The 25,428-nt window shown below is 44.4% G+C and overlaps 2 protein-coding genes across 2 annotated transcripts in view; both read left to right on the top strand.

The window, feature by feature from the left end:
• The first annotated feature begins 195 nt into the window (after positions 1-195).
• Positions 196-5,827, top strand: CDKN1B (cyclin dependent kinase inhibitor 1B). The gene is made up of 3 exons (XM_522347.7): positions 196-1,779; positions 2,290-2,419; positions 4,506-5,827. The coding sequence occupies exons 1-2, from the start codon at positions 1,305-1,307 to the stop codon at positions 2,409-2,411; spliced, it is 597 nt and encodes a 198-aa protein (XP_522347.3). The 5' UTR covers positions 196-1,304; the 3' UTR covers positions 2,412-2,419; positions 4,506-5,827.
• A 3,532-nt stretch (positions 5,828-9,359) lies between these two features.
• Positions 9,360-25,428, top strand: part of APOLD1 (apolipoprotein L domain containing 1) — a 65,677-nt gene continuing 49,608 nt past the window's right edge. The window contains exon 1 of the mRNA XM_001139700.7: positions 9,360-9,551. Within this exon, the coding sequence (XP_001139700.3) occupies positions 9,456-9,551 (96 nt within the window). The 5' untranslated portion in view covers positions 9,360-9,455. The remainder of the gene's footprint in view (positions 9,552-25,428) is intronic.

Genomic DNA, 25,428 nt, shown 5'->3' on the forward strand with positions numbered 1-25,428 from the left:
GTTTTTCAAAACTAAACGTGTCTGAGACAGCTACAAAGTTTATTAAGGGACTTGAGAGACTAGAGGTTTTTTTTTTTTTTAATCTTGAGTTCCTTTCTTATTTTCATTGAGGGAGAGCTTGAGTTCATGATAAGTGCCGCGTCTACTCCTGGCTAATTTCTAAAAGAAAGACGTTCGCCTTGGCTTCTTCCCTAGGCCCCCAGCCTCCGCAGGGATGGCAGAAACTTCTGGGTTAAGGCTGAGCGAACCATCGCCCACTGCCTCCACCAGCCCCCAGCAAAGGCACGCCGGCGGGGGGGCGCCCAGCCCCCCCAGCAAACGCTCCGCGGCCTCCCCCGCAGACCACGAGGTGGGGGCCACTGGGGAGGGCCGAGCTGGGGGCAGCTCGCCACCCCGGCTCCCAGCGAGCTGCCGGCGACCTTCGCGGTCCTCTGGTCCAGGTCCCGGCTTCCCGGGCGAGGAGCGGGAGGGAGGTCGGGGCTTAGGCGCCGCTGCGAACCCGCCAGCGCAGCGCCGGGCCCCGAACCCCAGGCCCCGCCCCAGGTTCCCGGCCGTTTGGCTAGTTTGTTTGTCTTAATTTTAATTTCTCCGAGGCCAGCCAGAGCAGGTTTGTTGGCAGCAGTACCCCTCCAGCAGTCACGCGACCAGCCAATCTCCCGGCGGCGCTCGGGGAGGCGGCGCGCTCGGGAACGAGGGGAGGTGGCGGAACCGCGCCGGGGCCACCTTAAGGCCGCGCTCGCCAGCCTCGGCGGGGCGGCTCCCGCCGCCGCAACCAATGGATCTCCTCCTCTGTTTAAATAGACTCGCCGTGTCAATCATTTTCTTCTTCGTCAGCCTCCCTTCCACCGCCATATTGGGCCACTAAAAAAAGGGGGCTCGTCTTTTCGGGGTGTTTTTCTCCCCCTCCCCTGTCCCCGCTTGCTCACGGCTCTGCGACTCCGACGCCGGCAAGGTTTGGAGAGCGGCTGGGTTCGCGGGACCCGCGGGCTTGCACCCGCCCAGACTTGGACGGGCTTTGCCACCCTCTCCGCTTGCCTGGTCCCCTCCCCTCTCCACCCTCCCGCTCGCCAGTCCATTTGATCAGCGGAGACTCGGCGGCCGGGCCGGGGCTTCCCCGCAGCCCCTGCGCGCTCCTAGAGCTCGGGCCGTGGCTCGTCGGGGTCTGTGTCTTTTGGCTCCGAGGGCAGTCGCTGGGCTTCCGAGAGGGGTTCGGGCTGCGTAGGGGCGCTTTGTTTTGTTCGGTTTTGTTTTGTTTTGTTTTTTTGAGAGTGCGAGAGAGGCGGTCGTGCAGACCCGGGAGAAAGATGTCAAACGTGCGAGTGTCTAACGGGAGCCCTAGCCTGGAGCGGATGGACGCCAGGCAGGCGGAGCACCCCAAGCCCTCGGCCTGCAGGAACCTCTTCGGCCCGGTGGACCACGAAGAGTTAACCCGGGACTTGGAGAAGCACTGCAGAGACATGGAAGAGGCGAGCCAGCGCAAGTGGAATTTCGATTTTCAGAATCACAAACCCCTAGAGGGCAAGTACGAGTGGCAAGAGGTGGAGAAGGGCAGCTTGCCCGAGTTCTACTACAGACCCCCGCGGCCCCCCAAAGGTGCCTGCAAGGTGCCGGCGCAGGAGAGCCAGGATGTCAGCGGGAGCCGCCCGGCGGCGCCTTTAATTGGGGCTCCGGCTAACTCTGAGGACACGCATTTGGTGGACCCAAAGACTGATCCGTCGGACAGCCAGACGGGGTTAGCGGAGCAATGCGCAGGAATAAGGAAGCGACCTGCAACCGACGGTAATGACCCTTTCCCAACCATAGAATGTGTTTGGGGCCCCGCTTTGCCTGCTGGAGGGTGTTAACCGTAGCTTGTTTTTCGGCGTATTCTGATTTAGCTTTGGGAGAGCTAACTTTATTGGTCTTAGGTGTTCAGTGCTACCTGGCCCACTGCTTGTCTGTTTGTGACTTTTAAGTCAGAAACTGGAGATGGTAAGATCCGATAATTTCCCTAACTTAATACATCTTGGTTCCTCTCACTAGCAACTCCTAGGTATGTGACAAAGTTGGGATGTTTATCAACGGTCCGCCTCCTGGCTAGGGAGAGAGCTCTGGGGCGGAGAATGCACTTTCTGTTTTTTGAAAACAACCTCATTTTGTGCCCTTAAAAGCCACTGGGGATGACGGATCCAGGATTGTGGGTGGAGGTAGTGGGTTTTTCATCCCCTGACTATGGGGCCAACTTCTGCCAGCCATTGTTTTTTCTAATAAAGATTGTGTGTTCTTTTTAAAAATTTCCCCTGCGCTTAGATTCTTCTACTCAAAACAAAAGAGCCAACAGAACAGAAGAAAATGTTTCAGACGGTTCCCCAAATGCCGGTTCTGTGGAGCAGACGCCCAAGAAGCCTGGCCTCAGAAGACGTCAAACGTAAACAGCTCGGTGGGTTGATCACTAAAGGAGCACGCACTGGAACCCGGGGCCTTCAGACCTCACGATACCTGATCTTACTGGTTGCTGGCAAATTAAAAGCTTGTGGGGTTTTGTTTTGTTTATACTTCGTGAGGTCAAAAAAGTAGCAATGGGGAAGGCTGGGGATACGGTAATTCTTCAGAGTTTCTATGCCCAGAGATACTTTCTCTTCAAACAGTAGACCAGAGCAGCTACTTGTAACCCAGGCCCCATCGGGTAAGAATGTCGTTTCCCTGTGAGTCCCACTAAAACATGTTGGGAGCAATAGGTTCTTTGCCCATCCGAACAAGAACTAGGGTACTCCCTCAGTCCGAATTAATGAGAATTAATTTCCTAGAGGTTCAGCTTGAGTCGGTAACAGATTTTGAGCCATACATGGAAAAATGGCAAATACATGATTAAGTTTCAATTTTGAGGGGGAATGTTTGGTAGAAATTGCTCATCTTTGGTTATGCAAGGGATTAGAGATGTGAATAGGATGGTATGTTGTGTTCTTTGACATTTTAATAAACTGTCACTTTCCCTGTTGTCTCCTAAGTTTGGAGAGAGAAGGAACCAGTATTTGCAAAAACCAAATGGAAAGATAAAAAAGTTACTAAAGTTTCTACAGAATTTCTGGTAACACTGAAGTTGCAAAGCAGAAGTTAAATTAACTCGTGTCAGTAAGCAATCCAGGAACACGTCAGCCAGTGTATGCTAATTGTGCCGTAACAGGGTGATTTGGATATTTGTAGGGGAAATGGGTAGTAAATATCAAGACTGGTGACCGTAGGTCAGCCCAGCACAAAGGAAGTGGAGATTTTTCCATGCACAAGAATCTGATCACTGTAAATAGCTAATTTGAATAATTCAGTCCCCAAATAACCAACATGGGTTGGTTATTCATAATAAACTGCATATTTTAATAGTTTATTAGCTTCCTTTAGACCAAGACTGTGACCTCTTTATTTTCTAAAGCACACACGTAGTTTAGCATATGAGGCGATCTTAATAAATATTGATGTTAACTTTTTAAATCCTCAGTTATAAAAATTTTAAAGTAACAGGGGTTAAGGTGAGATTCAGGTTTGTTGTGTCTTTAAATTGTATATGTGACTTCACATATCTTTTTCAGCGCTTATACAAAACGGCACTATAGAACCTCCATTTTACAGCACCATATGAAGTGGGAAAATTAGGTGAAAATTTTCCTGAAGCAACCTTAACACGCGCAGCCCTTGTTGGTTTGTGACTTGTGGCCTAGCTCATCAGATGAGCCACGAGAATCAGACCTGGATTTTGATCTGGCCCTGTTCTGACATGCAATGAGGCATTTGTAGCATTTAGTAATATTGCTAGTTCAAAGAATACTAGAAATATTAGTAAGAACCTATTCAAAACTATTCATGAGTATTTTCTGCATATGAATCAGGAATTAGGATATTTTGAAAATGATGTTAATAAAATTTTCCTCTGGAAGGCCTTTATAATTTTTATTCCCAATCATTTTTCAAATTTAGAAAGTTTAATCTGTCACAGGAGAAAAAAAATTAAAAATTTTTAAAAATTTAGAAAATTTGTACCCGTAAGTATTACAGTTTCCTAATTATCCTATTTATTTCCCACTTGCCTTGGACCTAGATTATTTAGAGTAGGGTTTCTCAGCCTCTGCACTAATGACATTTTGGGCCGAATAATTCTGTTGTAGGAGGCTGTCCTGTGTGTTTTAGATTGTTTGGAATTATCCCTGGCCTCTCACACTAGATGCCAGCAGTATCCTCCTCCCCCAGTGTGACAACCTAAAATGTCTCCAGACATTGCCAAATGTTCCCTGTGGGGCGGGGGCAACATTGCCCACTGTTAAGAACTACTGCTATAGACAAAAGAACACAGCACAGAGGAAAGGAAAAAAAAATCCAGTTAAGAGAATGTTAGGTGGAGATGACTGTAGTCATCAAACTTTTTTCCCCATCAAGTATTTCCAAGCTAACATAGTGACAAAATAATTCCTGTACTCTACTGGTAACGTTAATCTAGTGCTCTTCCTTTAATTCTTCCGTTTTGTTTTCTTTTGCAGAATTAAGAATATGTTTCCTTGTTTATCAGATACATCACTGCTTGATGAAGCAAGGAAGATATACATGAAAATTTTAAAAATACATATCGCTGACTTCATGGACATCCTGTATAAGCACTGAAAAACAACAACACAATAACACTAAAATTTTAGGCACTCTTAAATGATCTGCCTCTAAAAGCGTTGGATGTAGCATTATGCAATTAGGTTTTTCCTTATTTGCTTCATTGTACTACCTGTGTATATAGTTTTTACCTTTTATGTAGCACATAAACTTTGGGGAAGGGAGGGCAGGGTGGGGCTGAGGAACTGACGTGGAGCGGGGTATGAAGAGCTTGCTTTGATTTACAGCAAGTAGATAAATATTTGACTTGCATGAAGAGAAGCAATTTTGGGGAAGGGTTTGAATTGTTTAAAGATGTAATGTCCCTTTCAGAGACAGCTGATACTTCATTTAAAAAAATCACAAAAATTTGAACACTGGCTAAAGATAATTGCTATTTATTTTTACAAGAAGTTTATTCTCATTTGGGAGATCTGGTGATCTCCCAAGCTATCTAAAGTTTGTTAGATAGCTGCATGTGGCTTTTTTAAAAAAGCAACAGAAACCTATCCTCACTGCCCTCCCCAGGCTCTCTTAAAGTTGGAATTTACCAGTTAATTACTCAGCAGAATGGTAATCACTCCAGGTAGTTTGGGGCAAAAATCCGAGGTGCTTGGGAGTTTTGAATGTTAAGAATTGACCATCTGCTTTTATTAAATTTGTTGACAAAATTTTCTCATTTTCTTTTCACTTCGGGCTGTGTAAACAGTCAAAATAATTCTAAATCCCTCGATATTTTTAAAGATCTGTAAGTAACTTCACATTAAAAAATGAAATATTTTTTAATTTAAAGCTTACTCTGTCCATTTATCCAAAGGAAAGTGTTATTTTTAAAGGAAGGTTCATGTAGAGAAAAGCACACTTGTAGGATAAGTGAAATGGATACTACATCTTTAAACAGTATTTCGTTGCCTGTGTATGGAAAAACCATTTGAAGTGTACCTGTGTACATAACTCTGTAAAAACACTGAAAAATTATACTAACTTATTTATGTTAAAAGATTTTTTTTAATCTAGACAATATACAAGCCAAAGTGGCATGTTTTGTGCATTTGTAAATGCTGTGTTGGGTAGAATAGGTTTTCCCCTCTTTTGTTAAATAATATGGCTATGCTTAAAAGGTTGCATACTGAGCCAAGTATAATTTTTTGTAATGTGTGAAAAAGATGCCAATTATTGTTACACATTAAGTAATCAATAAAGAAAACTTCCATAGCTATTCATTGAGTCAAATTGTAATGTGCTTTACCAAACAAGGTATTTGACCTGGCATTCTAGTCATATTTACACAAATGTAAATGTGAAGTGGCAAATACCTAGGTAATTCAGGCCCACAACTCAGATGATGTTTTATGTAGTCCGAATGTAGTTAGCAGTTACTATTTTCCACTTAGCTCTGTGTGGGAGGACAAAACTTTAGAAGGTGAAAATGGAAAAGCTACATTTTCATATGAATAAGGTTGTCAAAAGTCTGCATTAGTAAAAATATTTATGTCTTCTAGGATATGAATGTGTCAAAACCAAAAAATCCTTACATAAGTGTACACTGACACATTTGCAGGACTGAAAATGAAAGTAACATGGTGACTTCTCTAAACTCTATTTACACATGAGAAGTGTGAGGAATTAAAGCAATTGTTTGGACCATCTAATGTATAAATCTTAAAATATTCAAACATATGGGCCCTTAAGAAATTGGTGTGCACTCTAGGTAGCTATTTTCGAAATTTAACTGGTCATACAAAAATTCTTTCAATTTCTATATTTAGAAACGGGGTATTTCCTTGTTATAATCTACACAACCAAAAACTGGCTAATGTAAGTAACCAAATCTGAGGATTTTGACTCTCCATAGCCATACAGCAGATATATAGATTTTACCTAAGGAAAAAAGTATAAGACAAGACATTTTAAAGTCAGATTACTAAAATGATTCCTGTAATTCCACATTCTCAAAAAAAAATGTGTTTAAGGTGTAATAGTAAATTCTTATAGGACTTATTCTAGTAAGTGGGTAAATCCTAAAAATCTAAATTTGGGTTAAATTTTTTCGCTCAAATACCTACATTTCCATTATCGTACCCCAAAAGGAGCTCTCAAAGAGTGGTTTGAACAGTTTTTGACCCGAAGATTTTTTTTTTTTTTTTTTTTTTGAGCAGGTTGGACTCTTCGGCTTCCTGGAAGGGAAAAATAGGTCCTTTAGTGGCTGGGCCACATCTTTCAAGTAGGTACTATTTTAATGAAAGACTAGAGGTGTTTTGTAATTTTGTTTGAAACTCGCATCCAAGAGTGTTTTTCGAAAACAGACTGAAGGAGCAAGAAAAACAATTCGAAATAGGAAGGAGAGGAGGGTCAGAAAATAATGAAATTAAAGTTCCTCTGAGTAAAAAAAGATAATTCAGAAAGTGTCTCTAACAGAAGAAAAAATATCGCCTGGATTGCTGCAGGCACCCCAGTCTCCTTTCCTAAAGAGGTCTCTTTAAACAGAATTTTGAGAGATTGCGTTTTAGTTATGCGGGCCAGGGAGAAGTGGATGCTCGCCGCGCCAGGCACGTCCACAGGAACGCAGCCCCGAGTCACCGTGTCCTTCGTCCTTTACCCGCCTGTGTCAAGCCTCCCAAAATGACCCGCAGTTCAGCTCGTCCTTCGCCGTGAACGTCCCTTTGCGGGGTTGCGGCCGCCGTCGCCCGCCACCCCTTGCCCCACTACCCAAGCCACTGCGCCGTCGTCTCCCCAAACTGCCCCGCAGTTCCGCGCCCGCCCGCCGCGGCAGTTGCGGGGTCGGGCTGGCGGGTGCCTCGGGACGAAAAGGCCATCAAGTGTTGCTCCCTCATCTGTAACGTGCAGCCCCCCGCACTGTCGCCGTCGTCGCGCGCAGTTCCCGCGCCCGGGCGGCCGCGCCTCCGCCGCGCAGCCGGGCTGGGCGGTTTCTCAGAAACTTTCCTCCCTCCTCCTCTCCTCTACGCTGAGAAAGCAGCGAAAGCTCCCACTCCTCTCCGCAAACGGACTCTCCACCTGAGTAACCGGCCGCCTCCCCGGCCGTGGGGATATCGGAGCTAAGGGGAGAGCCTTCCCGAGTTCGCGGACCCTCCGGCGCTGCAGCCCGCTCCCACCCCTACCCTGGGCTCCAATGATCCGCAGCCCCGCGCATTTCGAAAGCCCGCCCGGCTCGCCGGCGCCTGGGGAGGGCCACGGCGGCGCGCAGCCCGGGCCCCGCACCACGGCCGCCCGCGTGGGTCCCCTCTGCCCTCACCCCCGCTCGGCAACGTGCCCCCATCGCAACCCCGGCCGCCCGGCGCGGGGGCCTGGGACGGGGAAGAACTGGGGAAATGTGGGTTTGGGGGCGTGTTTGGGGGACTCCGGGAGCGTGGGCTTCACAGGCGAGGAGCGGGGCGAGAGGCCTCTCAGGCCGGGGTGCGCCCACCGCCCCGGCCTCAGGGAGCGACTTTCCCGGAGGCCGGGGGACGCTGCCTTCGCCATTTCATCTTCATCATCACAGCGCCCACACTTGCTCTTCTCTCAAGCTCTTTGCACAGAAAAAGTGATTCTAAATCTCCTCTAGGATCTCCAGTCTGGTGTTCAGAGTATGAATTTCTTTTTAAAACTTGCTGTGTCTTTCACCTGGGCCACACCCTACGCCCACCCACCCCCTCTCCGCCAAAAGGGAGGTAAAAAATCCTGCGGGCCCAGCTGGGGGTGGGGAAGGGGCCCACAGTCCCGCTGGAAAACCTCAGCGGCCACCTCCCGGATCCGGGCTGGCCTGGGGACTGGGGTGGGATGGGGTGGGGTCCGCCTCAGGCCGACCCCGCAGAACCGAAAGTGCCGAGTTGACACGTAAGGCCCAGCCCCTCTGCGGCCGCCCGCGCGCCCGGCCTGTCACGCGTGGGGACACTGAGCAGCAGGCATCGGAGTGAGCAGTACAAAAAGAAATCAAGGCGTTGGGCGCGAAACCTCGACGCGCCTCTAAAGGAACGTTGAGAAAAGGCAGGGAGCAGGGCGCGCGGCCGGGGGATTGCATCATTGCGGCTCCCCCTCCAGAAAACGGGCCCCGAACCGCGGCGACCATCATGGCGCTCGCGCCAGGCTGCGCTCCCCGCGCGCCTGCCCCGCGCTCCGGCCGCGGCCCCGGAGCCTCGGACGCGCATTTCACAAACATTCTCGCCCTCTCCCGAGCGCCCGCCCCCACCCCCTCCTTCTTTCTGTGTGTGTGTGCGTACGTGTGTGCGTGTGTGCGCGCGCGTATTTGTGTGTAGGGAGAACTTGCAGATGATTTTTTTTTCCCTCCCGTGCTGCTGGTTGTAAACTTGATTGGCATTGGCTGCGCCCACTGACCCCGACGCTGAGTCCGCTGAAGATTTAAGGTGGATCCGAGAGGCTGCAGCTTCAGGCGGAGTCTCGCGCTCTAGTCGGTTTTGGGAGGAGGAAAAAAAAAAAAAAAAAAAAGCCCCGAACCGGGCGCCCGCCGCGTTTGCCGAATCTCCCGCGGCCCCAGCCCCCGCGCCCGCCCGGGGCCCCCTCCCCGCCTCGCGCGCCGCGCGCGGCCTCCGCCCACCTCCCACTTCTTCCCCATTGGCCGGCGCGTGCAGTTTGAATTTTTTTTTTTTTTTGATGCTTGTTTTCTTGTAAAAAATACAGTCCCCCAGATCGTGTGACGAAACCTGCTTCGGCGGCCCGAGGTGGGGGTTTTGAGTCGGTTAGTGGAGGCAGTGGGAGCAGGATGGGCGGAGCTTCTGTTCCAAAAATTTCCCCTAAGTGCGGTTGACAGTGTGCAGGCAGGCGGGGGTGCGCGGGGCGGTCAGCGATCTGCAGCTTCGCGGGGACAGAGATGTAACCCAACTCGTTCACGGATGTTCCGCGCGCCGTGTCACCGGCTGCGGGCCAGGGGTACTCGGAAGGCGCGGGCAGGAGCCTGGCGAGGATGCACCTTCCCCTGCCTTGGAAAGGTAGAACTGGGGAGTGCGGGAGGGTGAAGGTGGCCCGGAAAAGAACACCTCTTCGCAACCAAAAAAAAAAAAAAAAAAAAAAAAAGAGGAAATAGAGGAAAAATGTGTTATTTCAACCGCCACTCAGAACCCATCATAATTCAGCCAGTCGGTGTCATTTTTATTGAATTAAATTTTAAAAAAGTTTTCTTTGATTTCCAGAGCGTTTTTGCAGGAGGAATATGTTAAAACAAACTCAAGATACGAAATGAGACTTTTGAAGTGCCTTTGATTTCTGGGTCCGGAAATTCTTTTGATAAAGCGTGTGTACGTTAAGATTTAGGATGACTTTTTTTTTCTTTTTTGTAATACAGGTCTAATGGAAATGACATTCTTTATGAATTAGAACCCAATTATGTTTTAAAGTTTATAATAAGTCAAATGATTCTCTCAGTCCCTATGTCCGTATTAGTGAAATTCTATCTCCATATTAGCGACATTTGCATAGATACACACCTTTTTCTTTTTGTCTTTTAGTCTTGCTGCAGTGTATCGGACGAGTTTAACCAGATATCCAGCACTAGCCTTCTAACAGTTTCTAACTCAGTGGTGACATTTTTTAGTTCTTAACTCCCCCAATCCTTCTTAGCCTAACAAACCTCTTAATTAAGGTCCATGAAAGACCATAAACCAACCTGATTATGCCTTTAGCAAGGCTGTGTTCACTTAATCTCTAATCCCATATCATAAAGGTCTGCTAGTCACTCCTGACCTCCAGGAACCCACCTAACCAGGGTGGACACTGTAAGAAAACATGTGCTTTAATGGAATGAGAACTTTTTTGAGTTGAAGACACGCTAGCCTCAGGAAGCAGTGAGCTCACCATCCCTGGAGTGTGAGTCAAGCACTAGTCTTGGATGACCCCTTGATAGGAACGTTGTAGACAAGATTCAAATATCAAATAGTATTTGGACTAGTGATTTCAAAGTCTATTCCAGACCCCTGTGAAACTGTATTTCCAACCTTGGCATTTCTGGATTTCCACTAAATTAAGCCACTTTCCTTGCTCATTAGCATCTTGTAGAGCTGTGTGGCTATTTGAGCGCTTGAATGTGGCTAGTCCAAATTGAGATGTGCTTTATGAGATAAACACCACGTTTCCAAGAATTAGTATGAAGAGAAAATGTTAAATATTTCATTAATAATTTTAATATTGATTACCTATTGAAATAATATTTTGTCATATTGGGCTAAATAAAATATATTATTAAAATGAATTTCATCTATTCCATTTTACTTTTTTAGTGGAGTTACTAGACAATTTACAGATGTGTCTCAAATTATATTTCTATTGGACATTACTGTTCAAGACTATCACCTGTGGTAACTTGAGGCCCCATCTTTAAAAGTGGTGACTATTAATACTGAGGAGTAGGTGGTAACTTCTAGCTGCCATCCTAACTTCTCAAATTAAAGTGAGACCCAAACCCAGCCTCTGAAAGCTTTATTATTTATTTATTTATTCTTCTTCTTATTTTTTTTTAAAAGATGGAGTCTCCCTGTCATCCAGGCTGGAGTGCAGTGGTGTGGTCATGTCTCACTGCAACCCCCAACTCCTGGGCTCATGCAATCCTCCCAACTCAGCCTCCAGAATCACTGCAATTACATGTGTGCTCTGAAACCTTTTTTTTTTTTTTTTTTAACTTTGTAGAGAGTCTTGCTGTGTTGCCCAGGCTGGTCTTGAACTTCTGGCCTCAAATGATTCTCCTGCCTTGGCCTCCCAAAGTGCTGAGATGACAGGCATGAGCCACCATACCTAGCATCTCTGAAACCTTTAAATAGAATTCTGCCAACATCTAACACCTACTGTTTAATCTTTAATTAATTAATTAATTAATTAATTTTTCTTTTAAAGACAGGTCTCACTCTGTCACACAGGCTGGAGTGCAGTGGGCATGAGCATGGCTCACTGCAGCCTCAAGCTCCTGGGCTCAGGAGATCCTCTACTTCAGCCTCCCATGTAGCTGGACTACAGATGTGTGCCACCACATCCAGCAGTTTTTTTTTACTTTTGTAGAGATGGGGTCTTGCTATATTGACCAGGCTGGTATTGAATGCCTGACTTCAAGGAATCCTCACACCTTGGCCTCCCAAAGTGGTGGGATTACAGGTGTGAGCCACTGAGCCCAGCCTGTTTAATACTTAATGTAGGGTTCAAGCCCAGACTATGGGAATATAGTATAGATATGTCTGATGAACTCAGACTTGGTCACCACAGCTTTTCACATTATGGCAATAGGAAGACTGGAGGCCGGACACATTGGCTTAAACCTGTAATCCGCACACTTTGGGAGGCTGAGGCGGGCAGATCGCTTGAACTCAGGAGTTCTGGACCAGCCTGGGCAACATGGTGAAACCCCGTTTCTACAAAAAACAAAAAAAAATTTAACCAGGTGTGGTGGTGCTGCCTGTAGTCCCAGCTACTCAGGAAGCTGAGGTGGGAGGATTGCTTGAGCCTGGAAGGCTGAGGTTGCAGTGAGCCGAGATCATGCCACTGCATGCTGGCCTGGGCAACAGTGAGACCCTGTCTCAAAAAAAAAAAAAAAAAAAAAAAAAAGAGAGAGAAAGAAAAGAAAGAAAGAGAAAGATTGGAAACTCCAATATGTTAGTTGTGACTCTGCCAAAAAAAACTATTTAGACCCCACACAAAACCTGCACAGGCAGAGCCTCACTGCGACTCTTCAGGAGACAGGAAGAAAATGGGGAGACAGAGCAGTATGCTCATTCTAAGATTGGGTCTCTAGCAGAAGCCTGCACAATGAAAAGGTATACCATATTCTTGGATGGGAACAGCCAACATGACAAAGATGGCAGTCCTCCCTAATTCATCTGCACCTCTTTACACTAAATTCTGATAATAGGTTCTGATCATCCTGTTTCGTTCCTTTGTTGTAGCAGTCTGTCCACTCAGGACCATAATATAATTACTGTAAATTTGGAATATGTTTGAATTGCTGGTGGGACGAGTCCTCCACATCTCGATGGGTCCCTTTACTCCTTTTTTTTCCCCAGAATTTTCTTGTTTTCTTTTGCTTGCCATTTTCCCCATGTGGATTTAAAATGAATTTGTCTAGTTTTAAATATAATTCTGTCGGCATTAAAAAAAAATAAAGTGGGATTCTTATCTCACACATCAGGATAAATTCCTGAAGAATTAAAGAGGATGAAGTAGAAAGAAATGAAACCATAGACATGCAAGGAGAAACCTCAAAGGATTTAAAAAAATAAAATCTCAGAGTTGGGGAAAGTCTTTCTGAGTACGACAATAAACATAGAATTCATAAGATGTAATTTTTTTTTTCTTTTTGGTAGAGACAGGATCTCTCTACGTTGCCTAGGCTGGTCTTGAACGCCTGGCCTCAAGTGATACTCCTGCCTTGGTCTCCAAAAGTGTTGAGATTACAGTTGTGAGCCACTGTGCTCAGCTGGGAGGATCTCTTGAGGCCAGGATTTTAAGACCAGCTCGGACAACGTAGCAAGACCTGTTTCTAAAAAATAAAAATAAATAGTTAAGCTATTCTGGAGGCTGAGGCAAGGGGATTGCTCTATCCCAGGAGTTCAGGGCCGCAGCTCAGGCTACAGTGAGCTATGATTTTACTACTGCACTCCAGCCTGGCAGCTCTAAAAAAAAAAAAAAAAAATAATAATAATAATATAAAAATAATTTAAAAAGCAATGGTTTAAATGGTAATTTGTATCTTACTTGTATTTAACCACAATAAAAAAGAATATACAACTACTGGGACATTTTTTTTTGAGAACAGGTCTCACTCTGTTACCTAGGCTGGAGTGCAATGACTCATTGCAGCCTCGACCTCCTGGGCTCAAGTGATCCCCCTGCCTTAGCCTCCCAAGTAGCTAGGGCTGTAGGTGCACACCACCATGCCCAGCTAACTTTGTGTGTGTGTGTGTGTGTGTGTGTGTGAGAGAGAGAGAGAGAGACAGGTTCTTGCTATGTTGTCCAGGCTGGTATTGAACTCCTAGTCTCAAGTGATCTTCCTGCCTTAGCCTCCCAATTAGCTAGGGCTGTAGGTGCACACCACCATGCCCAGCTAACTGTGTGTGTGTGTGTGTGTGTGTGTGTGTGTGTGAGAGAGAGAGAGAGAGAGAGAGAGAGACAGGTTCTTGCTATGTTGTCCAGGCTGGTATTGAACTCTTAGTCTCAAGTGATCTTCCTGCCTTAGCCTCCCAAAGTACTGAAATTACAGGCATGAGCCATCATGCCTGGCTCACTGGAAAAATTTAAAGTTCATCCATGGTATGTCTAAAAGAATCTCACACAGTGTACTGGGCCATATTATTTGTGAGATGCTGTAGTGGTTCAATTTCAGGCTCTGGAATCCTACTGCCTGGGTTTGAGTCCAGTTACTGAACTGCCATTTGCAAGTTACTTCACCTTTTAAAGTTTTTATTTCGGCCAGGCACGGTGGCTCACACCTGTAATGCCAGCACTTTGGGAGGCCAGGGCGGGCAGATCACTTGAGGTCAGGAATTGGAGACCAGTCTGGACAATATGGTGAAACCCCATCTCTACTAAAAATACAAAAATTAGCCGGGCGTGGTGGCAGGCACCTGTAATCCCAACTACTCGGGAGGCTGAGGCGGGAGAATCGCTTGAACCTGGGAGGCAGAGGTTGCAGTGAGCTGAGATCGTGCCATTGTGCTCCAGCCTGGGGGACGAGATTGAGACTTCCTCTAAAAAAAAAAAAAAAGAAAAAAAAGAAAAAAGTTTTTTTTTTTTTTGTCTATATAATGAGGATGCTTATAACTCTCATAGGGTATTAAAAGTATTCGATGGAATAATGTATGTGTTGTATTTAGCCCAATACATGGTATATAATAATGACCATTACATATTTGTAAACAATCAAATTGGCCAGGCACAGTGGCTCACGCCTGTAATCCCAGCACTTTGGGAGGCCGAGGCAGGCGGATCACAAGGTCAGGAGATCGAGACCATCCTGGCTAACATAGTGAAACCCCGTCTCTACTAAAAATACAAAAAATTAGCCGGGCGTGGTGGCGGGAGCCTGTAGTCCCAGCTACTCGGGAGGCTGAGGCAGGAGAATGGCGTGAACCCGGGAGGCGGAGCTTGCAGTGAGCCGAGATCGCACCACAGCACTCCAACCTGGGAGACAGACCAAGACGCCATCTCAAAAAAACAAACAACAAACAAACAAACAAAAAATCAAATTAATGGGGATATCCAGTTTTTATTTTGTCTTTTCCCAGTAACCACAGCCAGTACTATGTTAACCTTGTCAATATGTCTTATTATTTTTAATTACTGCTGATACTACCATTAAGAAAAACAAATATTTTAAATTGGCATTTAATAAAGAGAATTAGATGTGCAAAAACAGTTAAAATGGTAAATTTTATCTATTTTTACCACAATAAAATCTTTTTAAGGCACTTGTTGAATTTAGTGTCACTTCCAATGATTTCTGAAAGGACTTGGTATAGATTTATTTGTGGTAATAAATCAGTAGCACATAAACCCACATACATATGCAATGACAAATTGGGAAAAATGTTTGCAACCCACATATCACAGGGTTAATTTCCCCAATAAATAAAGAGTTTCTACAAATCCATGAAGAAAACACAAACCAGTAGAAAAATAAGCAAAGGATATGAACACAGTTATCGGAAAAGAAAATATGAAAGGCTTTTAATAAATGAAAACATGCTCAATTGTAGACTATTGGGATATAAACCATATACAGAATATATAAATATAGGGAAATTGAGGCACTCAGATACAAAGACGGCCATTATTCTTTCTTGACAGTTTAATCTTTGCTTCCCTCCTTTCTACCTAAGGGTTAGTGATATTTTTCCAGCTTCATTGGTGACCAAAGAAGCAAAGAGTTGGCATGCGTGGAAGCCACGACCGTCTTTCAGGTTCAGTGTAAAATCCCTCCCATCCAAATAATCTTATCTTTAGCTTAGTGGCATCTCCTTACTTTGTACATAGAAATCCCCCGAATCAGCCTCTTAAGGCCAGCACAACTATAAGTATGTAAGAGGCTGATGCTCTCAACACATCCCCATCCATTCCTGCTTTTAAGTTTAATGCCTGTACGTTGCTGGTGATACCAGTCTCTCCAAAACCATCACCTTATTCTGGCTTTTCATTCAAGCTCTCTATTCTCTTTTAAAAGCCTCATGAAGAGTTGATTACATGATAAACATAAATTGTCTAATTAGTAGAGAGAAACTATGCTATGCAATAAATGGTGTTAGGTTACAGCTAACCGTTTGGAGAAAAATATTAAATCTCCCTTACATACACACACATTTTATATACTGTGCATTTAAAATGTATGTACTTTTCAGCTGGGCGCCGTGATTGTTAATTACTGCTGTTATTACCGTTAAGAAAAATAAATATTTTAAATTGGCATTTAATAAAGAGATTCAGATATGCAAAAACAGTTAAAATGGTTTGGTCTTAATGTGTTATGGAAACTTTACACCTGTAATCCCAGGACTTTGGGAGGCTGAGGCGAGAGGATCACTTGAGGTCAGGAGTTTGAGACCAGCCTGGCCAACATGGTGAAACCCCGTCTCTACTAAAAGTACAAAAATTAGCCAGGTGTGGTGGTGCATGCCTGTGATCCCATCTACTTGGGAGGCTGAGGCAGGAGAATCGCTTAAACCTGGGAGGCGGAGGTTGAAGTGAGCAGAGATTACACTACTGCACTCCACTCCAGCCTAGGCAACAGAGTGAGACTCTGTCTCAAAAAAAAAAAAAAGAAAAGAAAAAAGAAAAAGAAAAAGTATGTACTTTTCTACGAATTTAATTTTGAGAAATAATCAGACGTATGACTAAAGATATATTTATCAAAGTAATCACTATAATGTTAAATATTAGATTTTAAAAAGAACAAAAGAGTAAACAACCAAATAAAAACCCTTTAGATGTAGGGTTACAAAATTGATTATTTGATTGAACTAACCATAGTATATGCAAGAAGGGTACAAATTATAGCCATTAAAACACCCTGGGTAGCTTTATATGTATTAACAGTTATATGTCTTGGCTGGGCAGGGTGGCTCATGCCTGTAATCCCAGCACTTTGGGAGACCGAGAGAGGCAGATGGATTAAGCCCAGGAGTTTGAGACCAGCCTGGGCAACATGGTGAAACTCCATCTCTACAAAAAACACCAAAAAAAAAAAAAAATTAGCTGGATATGGTGGCACAGGCCTGTAGTCACAGCTACTCAGAAGGTTGAGGTAGGAGGATCACCTAAGAAAGGAGGTCTAGACTGCAGTGAGCTGTGATCACGCCACTGCACTCCAGCCTGGGTGGCAGAACAAGACTGTCTCAAAAAAAAAAAGTTACATGGCTTAATGTTAAAGTTTCCATAGCACATTAAGACCAAAAGCAGGCACAGAACAGTATCTATGGTATGAATGTATTTTTGTGAAAAATTTAAAAATTCACATGTATATAGGCATGCAATTGAAGGTTACCCACCACATTAACATCTGTAGTTCCTATTTCTGAGGGCAGGATTATGAAGAGACTTTCCCTTAAACATTTATGTACTGTTTGCATTTTTAACAGTAGATTTTAACCAGGAAAAAACCATGAAGGTATTTCAATTTTTTTTCTTTTTTTTTTTGAGACAGAGTTTCGCTCTGTTGCCGAGGCTAGAGTGCAGTGGCACGATCTCGGCTCACTGCAACCTTTGCCTCCTGGGTTCAAGCAATTCTCCTGCCTCAGCCTCCTGAGTAGCTGGGATTACAGATGCGTGCCACCACACCCAGCTAATTTTTTGTATTTTTAGTAGAGACAGGGTTTCTCCATGTTGGCCAGGCTGATCTCAAACTCCTGACCTCAAGTGATCTGCCCTCCTCTGTCCCCCAAAGTGTTGGGATTACAGGCGTGAGCCACCACGCCCAGCCGGTATTTCAAATTTGAAATAATTATTTTTACAATTTCTTGAACATGGAATCAGAGTTTTTATGTCTCACATACAGTCTCATTCTTTTCGGACATTAGCAGAGCACAAGGCATTTCTATAATAATTTTTCCTCCATTTTTCTATCTAACTTCAGATGCCATTAAATCTGTACATGAGTTATGAGGAGTGTATGCATGTTTGTGTACATGGTTTGGCTTCTGGGGCACATAAATGAGGTATAAATATTATCCCCATTAACTCAAGGATATCTTAACAAACCATGGAAAATTGAGGTTATTCCATCTTTTTGCCATATGGGATTTTACTGGTAACATGATCCCAAAACTCACATTCCTTGATCTTTGGCACTTGGCACACTCAGGGAATCCGCCTGGGAATTCACCAGATCAACTCCCTGCCTTAGATTAGTTACTTAGAACATAGTGCTGGGAAAATAGTTTTACATTTCAAGTTAGCCGACTAATCTTTGGCTGTCCCTCTCCATGTGACTGACCTGGGGCAAATCTTAGAATCTCAGAATATTGGCTATGGGAGACCACTGTATCGATTCTTTCCATTTTGCAGATGAGAATATTCTAATTCTTGATTTCCTGTAAAGTGGGGAAGTTAAACGAAGATGATTTATAGATTCCTTCTGGCTTACAGCTCCGTGATTCTTGTTTCCTAGTCAAGATCACACATTCCATCCCTGTGGATCAGGTTATTTTTCAGGGAAGCTAGAGTCCTGATTTTTGGCCACAAACCACATATTCAGAATCAAAAGAAGATGATCTTATAATAGCGTAGGCTGAACAATAAACGTTTATAATCTCACTAGAAAAAAAGCATGTGAACGTGTAACCTAATGGTTGCTTAGTAGTGCCAGATATTGCTGCATTGTCGCGTGCAGTCTCTGGGAGCCTTTACTAAGGCCAGGCTCTGTGGGCTTCAAGGTCACAAACAGGAGCGCTGGCCTCCTGGAGCTCCACAAGGCGTCACAGCTGTAATTATTCCATGGAATTTAGGTGAATGTTGTGAAGGATGAGTGCCATGAAGGGACCTCAGAGCTTCTGCTTCATGCTGTAGCAGTTTGGATCCCAGACAAGGTGACTAACTGAGGAAGCAAGCAGGGGCTAAAATCGAAACTCTTTCCCCAAGCCAGCCTGTGTTTACTGAAAAGAAAAGGGCCTTTAAAAATCCACCAACACTCCCTTTAGCTGAGCAGCCACTTATAGTCCCAACTACTCGGGAGTTTGAGGTGGAAGGATCCCTTGAGCCCAGGAGTTCCAGTCCACCTGAGCAACAGAACAAGACCCCATCTCTAAAACAAACAAACAAACAAAATAAAAAATGCCATTCCATCCCCCTCACCCACAGTGCCTTCCCCTATGTTCCAGTGGCTGCCTGTAGGATGCTGTAAGAGTTTGAAACAGGGGCCCTGACCTAGAGCGAGGGTTAGAGAATCCCTCCTAAAGAAATGACTTTCAAGTTGAGACCTGGAAGCTGAGCATGAGTTAACCAGTTGAAAGGAGGAAAGGAAGGAGAGTGAGCCAAGCAGAACACAGTCCAAGACTGTAAGTCAGAGAAGAGCTTTGAAAGAAAGTGCTTGTGGCTGGGGGGCAGTGAGCCAGTGGCAGAAGGAATGAGTGCTGTGGCTGGAGTGATGGGCTTTTTAAGCCACATTAGGAATTTTGGACTTTAAGTGCAATGGGAAGCCACTGGATAATTTAAAGGTGACTTGGCAGGCACAGTGGCTGATGCCTGCAATCTCAGTGCTTTGGGAGGCCAAGGTGGATTGCTTGGGAGGCCGAAGAGGATCATTTGAGGTTAGGCATCGAAGACCTGCCTGGGCAATGTGAGACCTCATTTCTACAATAAATAAATAAATAAATAAATAAATAAATAAATAAATAAGCCAGGCATGGTGGTGAGCACCTGTAGTCATACCTACTTGGGAAGCTGAAGCGGGAGGATCACTTGGGCCCAGGAATTCACAGTTTTAGTGAGCTATAATCCACCACTGCCACTCAGGCCTGGGTGACAGAGTGAGATCTTGTCTCTAAACTAAACTAAAATAAGCTCACACCTGTAATCTCAGCACTTTGAGAAGCTGAGGCATGAGAACCCAGCCTGGGTACCATGGCAAAACCCCATCTCTCCTAAAAATACAAACAACTAGGCTGGGAGCAGTGGTTCATGCCTGTAATCCCAGCATTTTGGGAGGCTGAGGCGGGCGGATCACTCAGGAGTTCAAGACTGGCCTGGCCAGCCTGGTGAAACCCCGTCTCTACTAAAAATACAAAAAATTAGTTGAGCGTGGTGGTGTGTGCCTGTAATCCCAGCTACTCGGGAGGCTGAGGCAGGAGAACTGCTTGAACCCAGGAGGAGGAGGTTGCGGTGAGCCAAGATCACGCCACTGCACTCCAGCCTGGGCAATAAGAGTGAGATTCTGTCTCAAAACAAAACAAAACAAAAAAAAAACTAGCTGGGCATGGTGGTGTGCACCTGTAGTCCCAGCTACTTGGGAGGCTGAGGTGGGAGAATCACCTGAGCCTGGGAGGTCAAGGCTATAGTGAGCCATGATCACGCCACTGCACTCCAGCCTGTGTGACAGACTGAGACCCTGTCTCAAAAGAATAAATAAATAAAATAAAATAAGAGAGTGACTTGAGCAGCTTCAAATAAATTTTATTGTTTCCTCACTTTATCTAATATTAGTTGAAATCCTTAGTCTTATGTTGGGGTTATCCCAACAGGACGTGGGAAAGAAAGTTCAAGCTTTCACCTTGATAGTTCTCCATAATGCTGCTTAACATAAACAATCGAGTTTTCAAAAACCAAAACTCTTGATTTCATTAAGTAAGGAGGGTGTCATGTGTAGTGCTTGGGCCGTTAGAGGGGATGTGGTCACAAGTGGTATATTTGAGGCTTTTGAAGGAGTGCATTCAAGGAAGAGCCCTGCTTGGTGTCAGCTACTGAACCAGAGATCCGAAGAAGTGGACCTCGCCAGCCTCCTGCTCCACCCCGCTACCAGTCTTAGCTGGAGCTCCCTTTTCTTTGTCATACTCAGCCAGTTGCTCATTGCTGTTTTAGAGTCTGGCCCATGTTTTGCTCTTTGGCTGTGCGATTGGCGTGAATCTTCTAAGCAGATGAATAGCTTAGAGGTGAATACTGAATCTTCTGCTTCAAGTAGCTCAGCATTTTTGTCTTTTATTTTTACTAAGTGACTAGATTCAGTATTCGAAGATGTTTTGGCCAAATGATTCATTATTTATTTGGCTTTAGAAAGAGACTTCAAAAGGATAATAGAAATAAACAACCCAGAGGGTTTTTTTTTTTTAATTGAAGATTAATAAAAGAGAGACCTCTGCTGGCTACAGTGGTGTAACAACCTAGAGTTGGCCACTGACTCCACAGGAAGCTATAATGGCTGTGACCCACCCCATACGCTTTTACAGTTGTCAGCAAATTGATCACTATTTGTTCACTTCTTCAGCAATCAACTCAAGTTCTTTTGGAGTTCACTGAAGTGAGGTATAATTCCCAGTCCAATCACCACTGTTTCTGTTTCGATCTTTAGGAAAAGTATTAGTCTTTTATATTTCTCGAACATAATAGCTTTACATATGAGCCCCTGCCAAACTGAGACCTGAAATAATTCCTGCATCTTATCTTCTCTGTTTCCTTTCCCCTTTTTTGCCTCCACCTCTCCTCCTCCCCTTCTCCAGTAAAACAAAATAAAACAAATCTACACTCAAGAGAGAGTACTGATAGAAAGTGAGAAGGAGGGAGCTGGGCGCTTATCTTTGGCATATCCTCAGCTGAGGATCCAAGCTGGGGGGCCCAGGGTTGGTGTTAACTACCTGAGTAGAGCTGTAGTTCCTACTGATGTCTTCCGTGGGATTTGTTCAACCGTGGGAATGTGGCTGCACGATAGTGGAGCAAGATTCAGTGAATGCTTCAGAATATGGAGGGTCGTTATCTAGGGGGAGGAAGGGGACTGAATGTTCTCTTGAGACCTTTTGTTGGCAACAACAATAATGAGTGCCTACTATGTGCCAGGCCCTGGACTAAGTACCTTAAATACCTTAATTCTGTTTCCTGCTTTTCTTCTCTCTTCACAGTCTTAAGAATGTCTTTCTATGAGAAAAACATTGAATATATGTAAAGAACTTACAACAAGGCCTGCATAAAGTAGTAGCTATTCATGTGTTCACTATTTTATTATTATGTTTTTACTCTGGAATATGCTGCCACTCCTACACATGAGGAGAGGCTCTCCCCATACTCACCAGAGCAAGCAAGTCCTTTTTTTTTTTTTTTAAAGACACATGGAGTCTTGCTCTATTGCCCAGGCTGCAGTGCAGTGGCATGATCATGGCTCACTGCAGCCTCGACCTCTTGGGCTCAGGCAGTCCTCCTGCCTCAGCCTCCTGAGTAGCTGGGACTGCAGGTGTATGCCACCACACCTGGCTAATTTTAAATTTTTTAGAGATGGGGTCTCACTATGTTGCCCTGGCTGGTCTTGAACTCCTTTGCTCAAGCAGTCCTCCCAACTTAGCCTCCCAAATCATTGGGATGAGAAGCATGAACCACTGTGCCTGGTTAATTACATAGATATTTACATATCTACTATCTTAAAAGGGTGTCCTTTTAACAATTTCAAATGATGCTTTATAGTTTCTAATATGGTGCACTGGGTATACTGTTGATATTTAAAGTTTTGTGAATGATAAATTTCCCTACTTCAGTAGTGCCATAGAATTAATTGATTCTTGTATCTGAAGTTTAATGAGTGCTTATGAAGTATGCTGGACTGCGCTAGGTTCCGACAGCATTTGAAAAGAAGTTTGACATCTGCCTGTCTGTCCCCTTTTGGCTGCCTATGAGGTGTGTAAGATGGCTGCAATTTGAGGAGGCATCCTTTGTTCCTGAGGATAGAAGGTGCATTGTGGAGTAGAAAGATACAGGAACTATAGGCGATGCCACACCAACTCTGTGCCACTTATCTCCAGAATTCCTGTACAGAAAAGAAAAGTACACTTTTATCTTGTTTAAGCCACTATGATTTCTGGGCTCTGTTACTAGCTGCCAAATGCAAATCTTAACAGATACAGAAGTCCTTGAGGATTTTTGAGCAAGGAACTGACTGTAAAACTGGTGGCTCTGCAAGGGACAGATTTGGGGACGGCGGTGTTCTGGAGAATACTAAGAGATAAAGTTGGCTTGGTAGGTGGGGACAGATAGTAGGGCAGACTGAATGCGGAGAATACACATCTTGCACAGGTCACTGAATTTTGTTTCTTTTTCCCAGGACACCTCTGCTAAACTCCTATTTTTACCGTGGTTATTTAAATATGCGGTTATTGAGGAATTTGTATTCTGCTATCGTCAAGTGGCCTGAAAGCCAGGGAGATCGAGAAGATGAGTGTTCTTTGTGCTTTAAAAAGAAGCAGGCAAAAGCTGGAACGGGAAAGAGTATCAGTGTTACAGTGAAGTGAAGTTACTATGTTTTCTGAACTCCTGCAAGCATTTTCAAGGAAAGGAATGTTTGTTACAGGTGATTGTCTAATCAAGATACATTTGAAATGTATCCTTTACTGGATAGCAACTGTAAACAATATTTAAAAAATATATCTCAGAGTGACTTGCAGAGTAAAGATAATTTCATATGCTAGAATTTCTAAAAGGAGAAAAACCTTTTTTATTAACTTTAATGTTCATATAATCACATTGAGTAATGGCTATTTTTTTCCTAGTGAACTTTTCATTTTAGGTTGGGCAGGTAATTTTATACCTTTAATTACATGGGTTTTAAAAATATGATCCTATAGCCATAACTGAATATTATAAGCTTGGGTACTTTATGTTTCATCTTTCATTAAGGAGTATATTTCTCAGATCCTACCAGATCCTACTTTTTTTTTTTTTTTTTGAGACAGAGTCTCACTCTGTCACCTAGGCTGGAGTGCAGTGGTGCTATCTTGGCTTACTGTAACCTCTGCCTCCCAGGTTCAAGCAGTTCTCCAGCCTCAGCCTCCTATGTAGCTGGGACTACAGGTGTGCACTGCCACATCCGGCTAATTTTTTTTTTTTTTTTCTTGGGATGGAGACTCACTCTGTTGCCCAGGCCAGAGTACAGTGGTGTGATCTCAGGTCACTGCAACCTCTGCCTCCCGGGTTCAAGCGATTCTCCTGCATCAGCCTCCTGAGTAGTTGGGACTACAGGTGCGTGCCACTACGCCTGGCTAATTTTTTGTATGTTTAGTAGAGATGGGGTTTCACCGTGTTAGCCAGGATGGTCTTGATCTCCTGACCTCGTGATCCGCCTGCCTCAGCCTCCCAAAGTGCTGGGATTACAGGTGTGAGCCACCACACCCAGCCTAATTTTTGTATTTTTAGCAGAGACGGGGTTTCACCATATTGGCCAGGCTGGTCTTGAACTCCTGACCTCAGGTGATCTGCTGGCCTTGGCCTCCCAAGGTGCTGTGATTACAGGCATGAGCCACTCTACCCGGCCCTCAGATCTTATTTTCTATGGACACCCTACTTTGCTTCAGCCCTGAGGTCCCAGCTGCCCCATTCGACATTTTTACCTTCCTTTTCTGCATTGTCCTAACCTTTAGGAAATCTGAACCCCAGTAGTTGACTGTCTTCTGAACTAGGTGAACCTAATATCCCAATCTCTCTGTTTCCCTAAAAATGGGTTGGCAATTCTAAAGTTCCTTTCAAACCTGGTTGGACAGATAATTATAAGCCTTAATGCAATGACAAATTTCAAGGTCCCTCCAGGCAGTGACTTTCAGCCTTCCCTCTACACATGGAAAGGAATGTGCCCAGTATTACCTGAAAATTCTTACTAGGTTTTGCCTCAAAACGTAATATTTGGAATCTTTTTTAAATAATTTTCCCACTACAAACTGGAGACAATCCATATATTACTATTAAAATTGAGTTGCGGCTGGGCACGGTGGCTCACGCCTGTAATCCCAGCACTTTGGGAGGCTGAGGCAGGAGGCTATTCAGTATTACCTGGAAATTCAGGCCACTTGATAATAGCAGAATGCCAATTACTCAATAACCATGTATTTAAATAGCCATGATGAAACAGGAATTTAGCAGAGGTTACCTGGGAAAAAAACAAACCCATTAATTATGTCTCTCAAAGTCCTTGTACCTTTTTGTAACTTTTTTGTACCTCTTACCAAGAAAAAAAAAAATTGTATCTCCCTACCTTTCCCTCCCCATTTGGAAAAAGTACCCTAGAATGCAAGAGACTGAACATCAGGTTGTAACCTGGACTATCTGTTGCAAACTGTCATACTTTTTTTTACCAACTTGAAACATTTTAGAGATAGGGTCTTGCTCTGTCGCCCTGGCTGGAGGGCAGTGGCACCATCATAGGTCACTACAGTCTCAAACTCCTGGGCTCAAGTGATCCTCCCATTTCAGCCTCCTGAGTAGCTGAGGCTACAGGCATGTGCCACCACACCCAGCTAATTTAGAACATTTTTCTTTTTTTGTAGAGACAAGGTATTGTTATGTTGTCTAGGCTGGTCTTGAACTGCTGACCTCAAGCAGTACTCCTGCCTCAGCCTCCCAAAGTGCTGAATTACAGGCATGAGCCACTGTGCCCGGCCCAACCCAGTTTTTATTGTAACGTGGATTGTCTACAGTTTATAGTGTGAAAAAGTATAAAAAATGATTCCCAATTTTAGGTTTTGAGTTATAGCTCCCTGAAGTTCCTGGGTTGCATTTTGCTACAGTCTGCACACAAGAAAAACAAAACAAAACAAGACACACAGTCTGATACGCAGAGAGATGTTCTCTCTGTACAGTTAAATAATAACAATAGCTAACATTTGTGGAGCACTCAGTGTGTGCTAAGCCACTCATCTACATTGTTTCCTTTAATCCTGA

The sequence above is a fragment of the Pan troglodytes genome, chromosome 10 (genome assembly GCF_028858775.2).
Source record: "Pan troglodytes isolate AG18354 chromosome 10, NHGRI_mPanTro3-v2.0_pri, whole genome shotgun sequence".
Lineage (NCBI taxonomy): Eukaryota > Metazoa > Chordata > Mammalia > Primates > Hominidae > Pan > Pan troglodytes.

What these genes read in the sequence shown, in the direction of transcription:
- CDKN1B (XM_522347.7), top strand. Translation starts at nt 1,305, where the DNA reads ATGTCAAACGTGCGAGTGTCTAACGGGAGCCCTAGCCTGGAGCGGATG. An exon ending in GAAGCGACCTGCAACCGACG is followed by an intron (nt 1,780 to 2,289) that starts GTAATGACCCTT and finishes CCCTGCGCTTAG; the next exon opens with ATTCTTCTACTCAAAACAAA.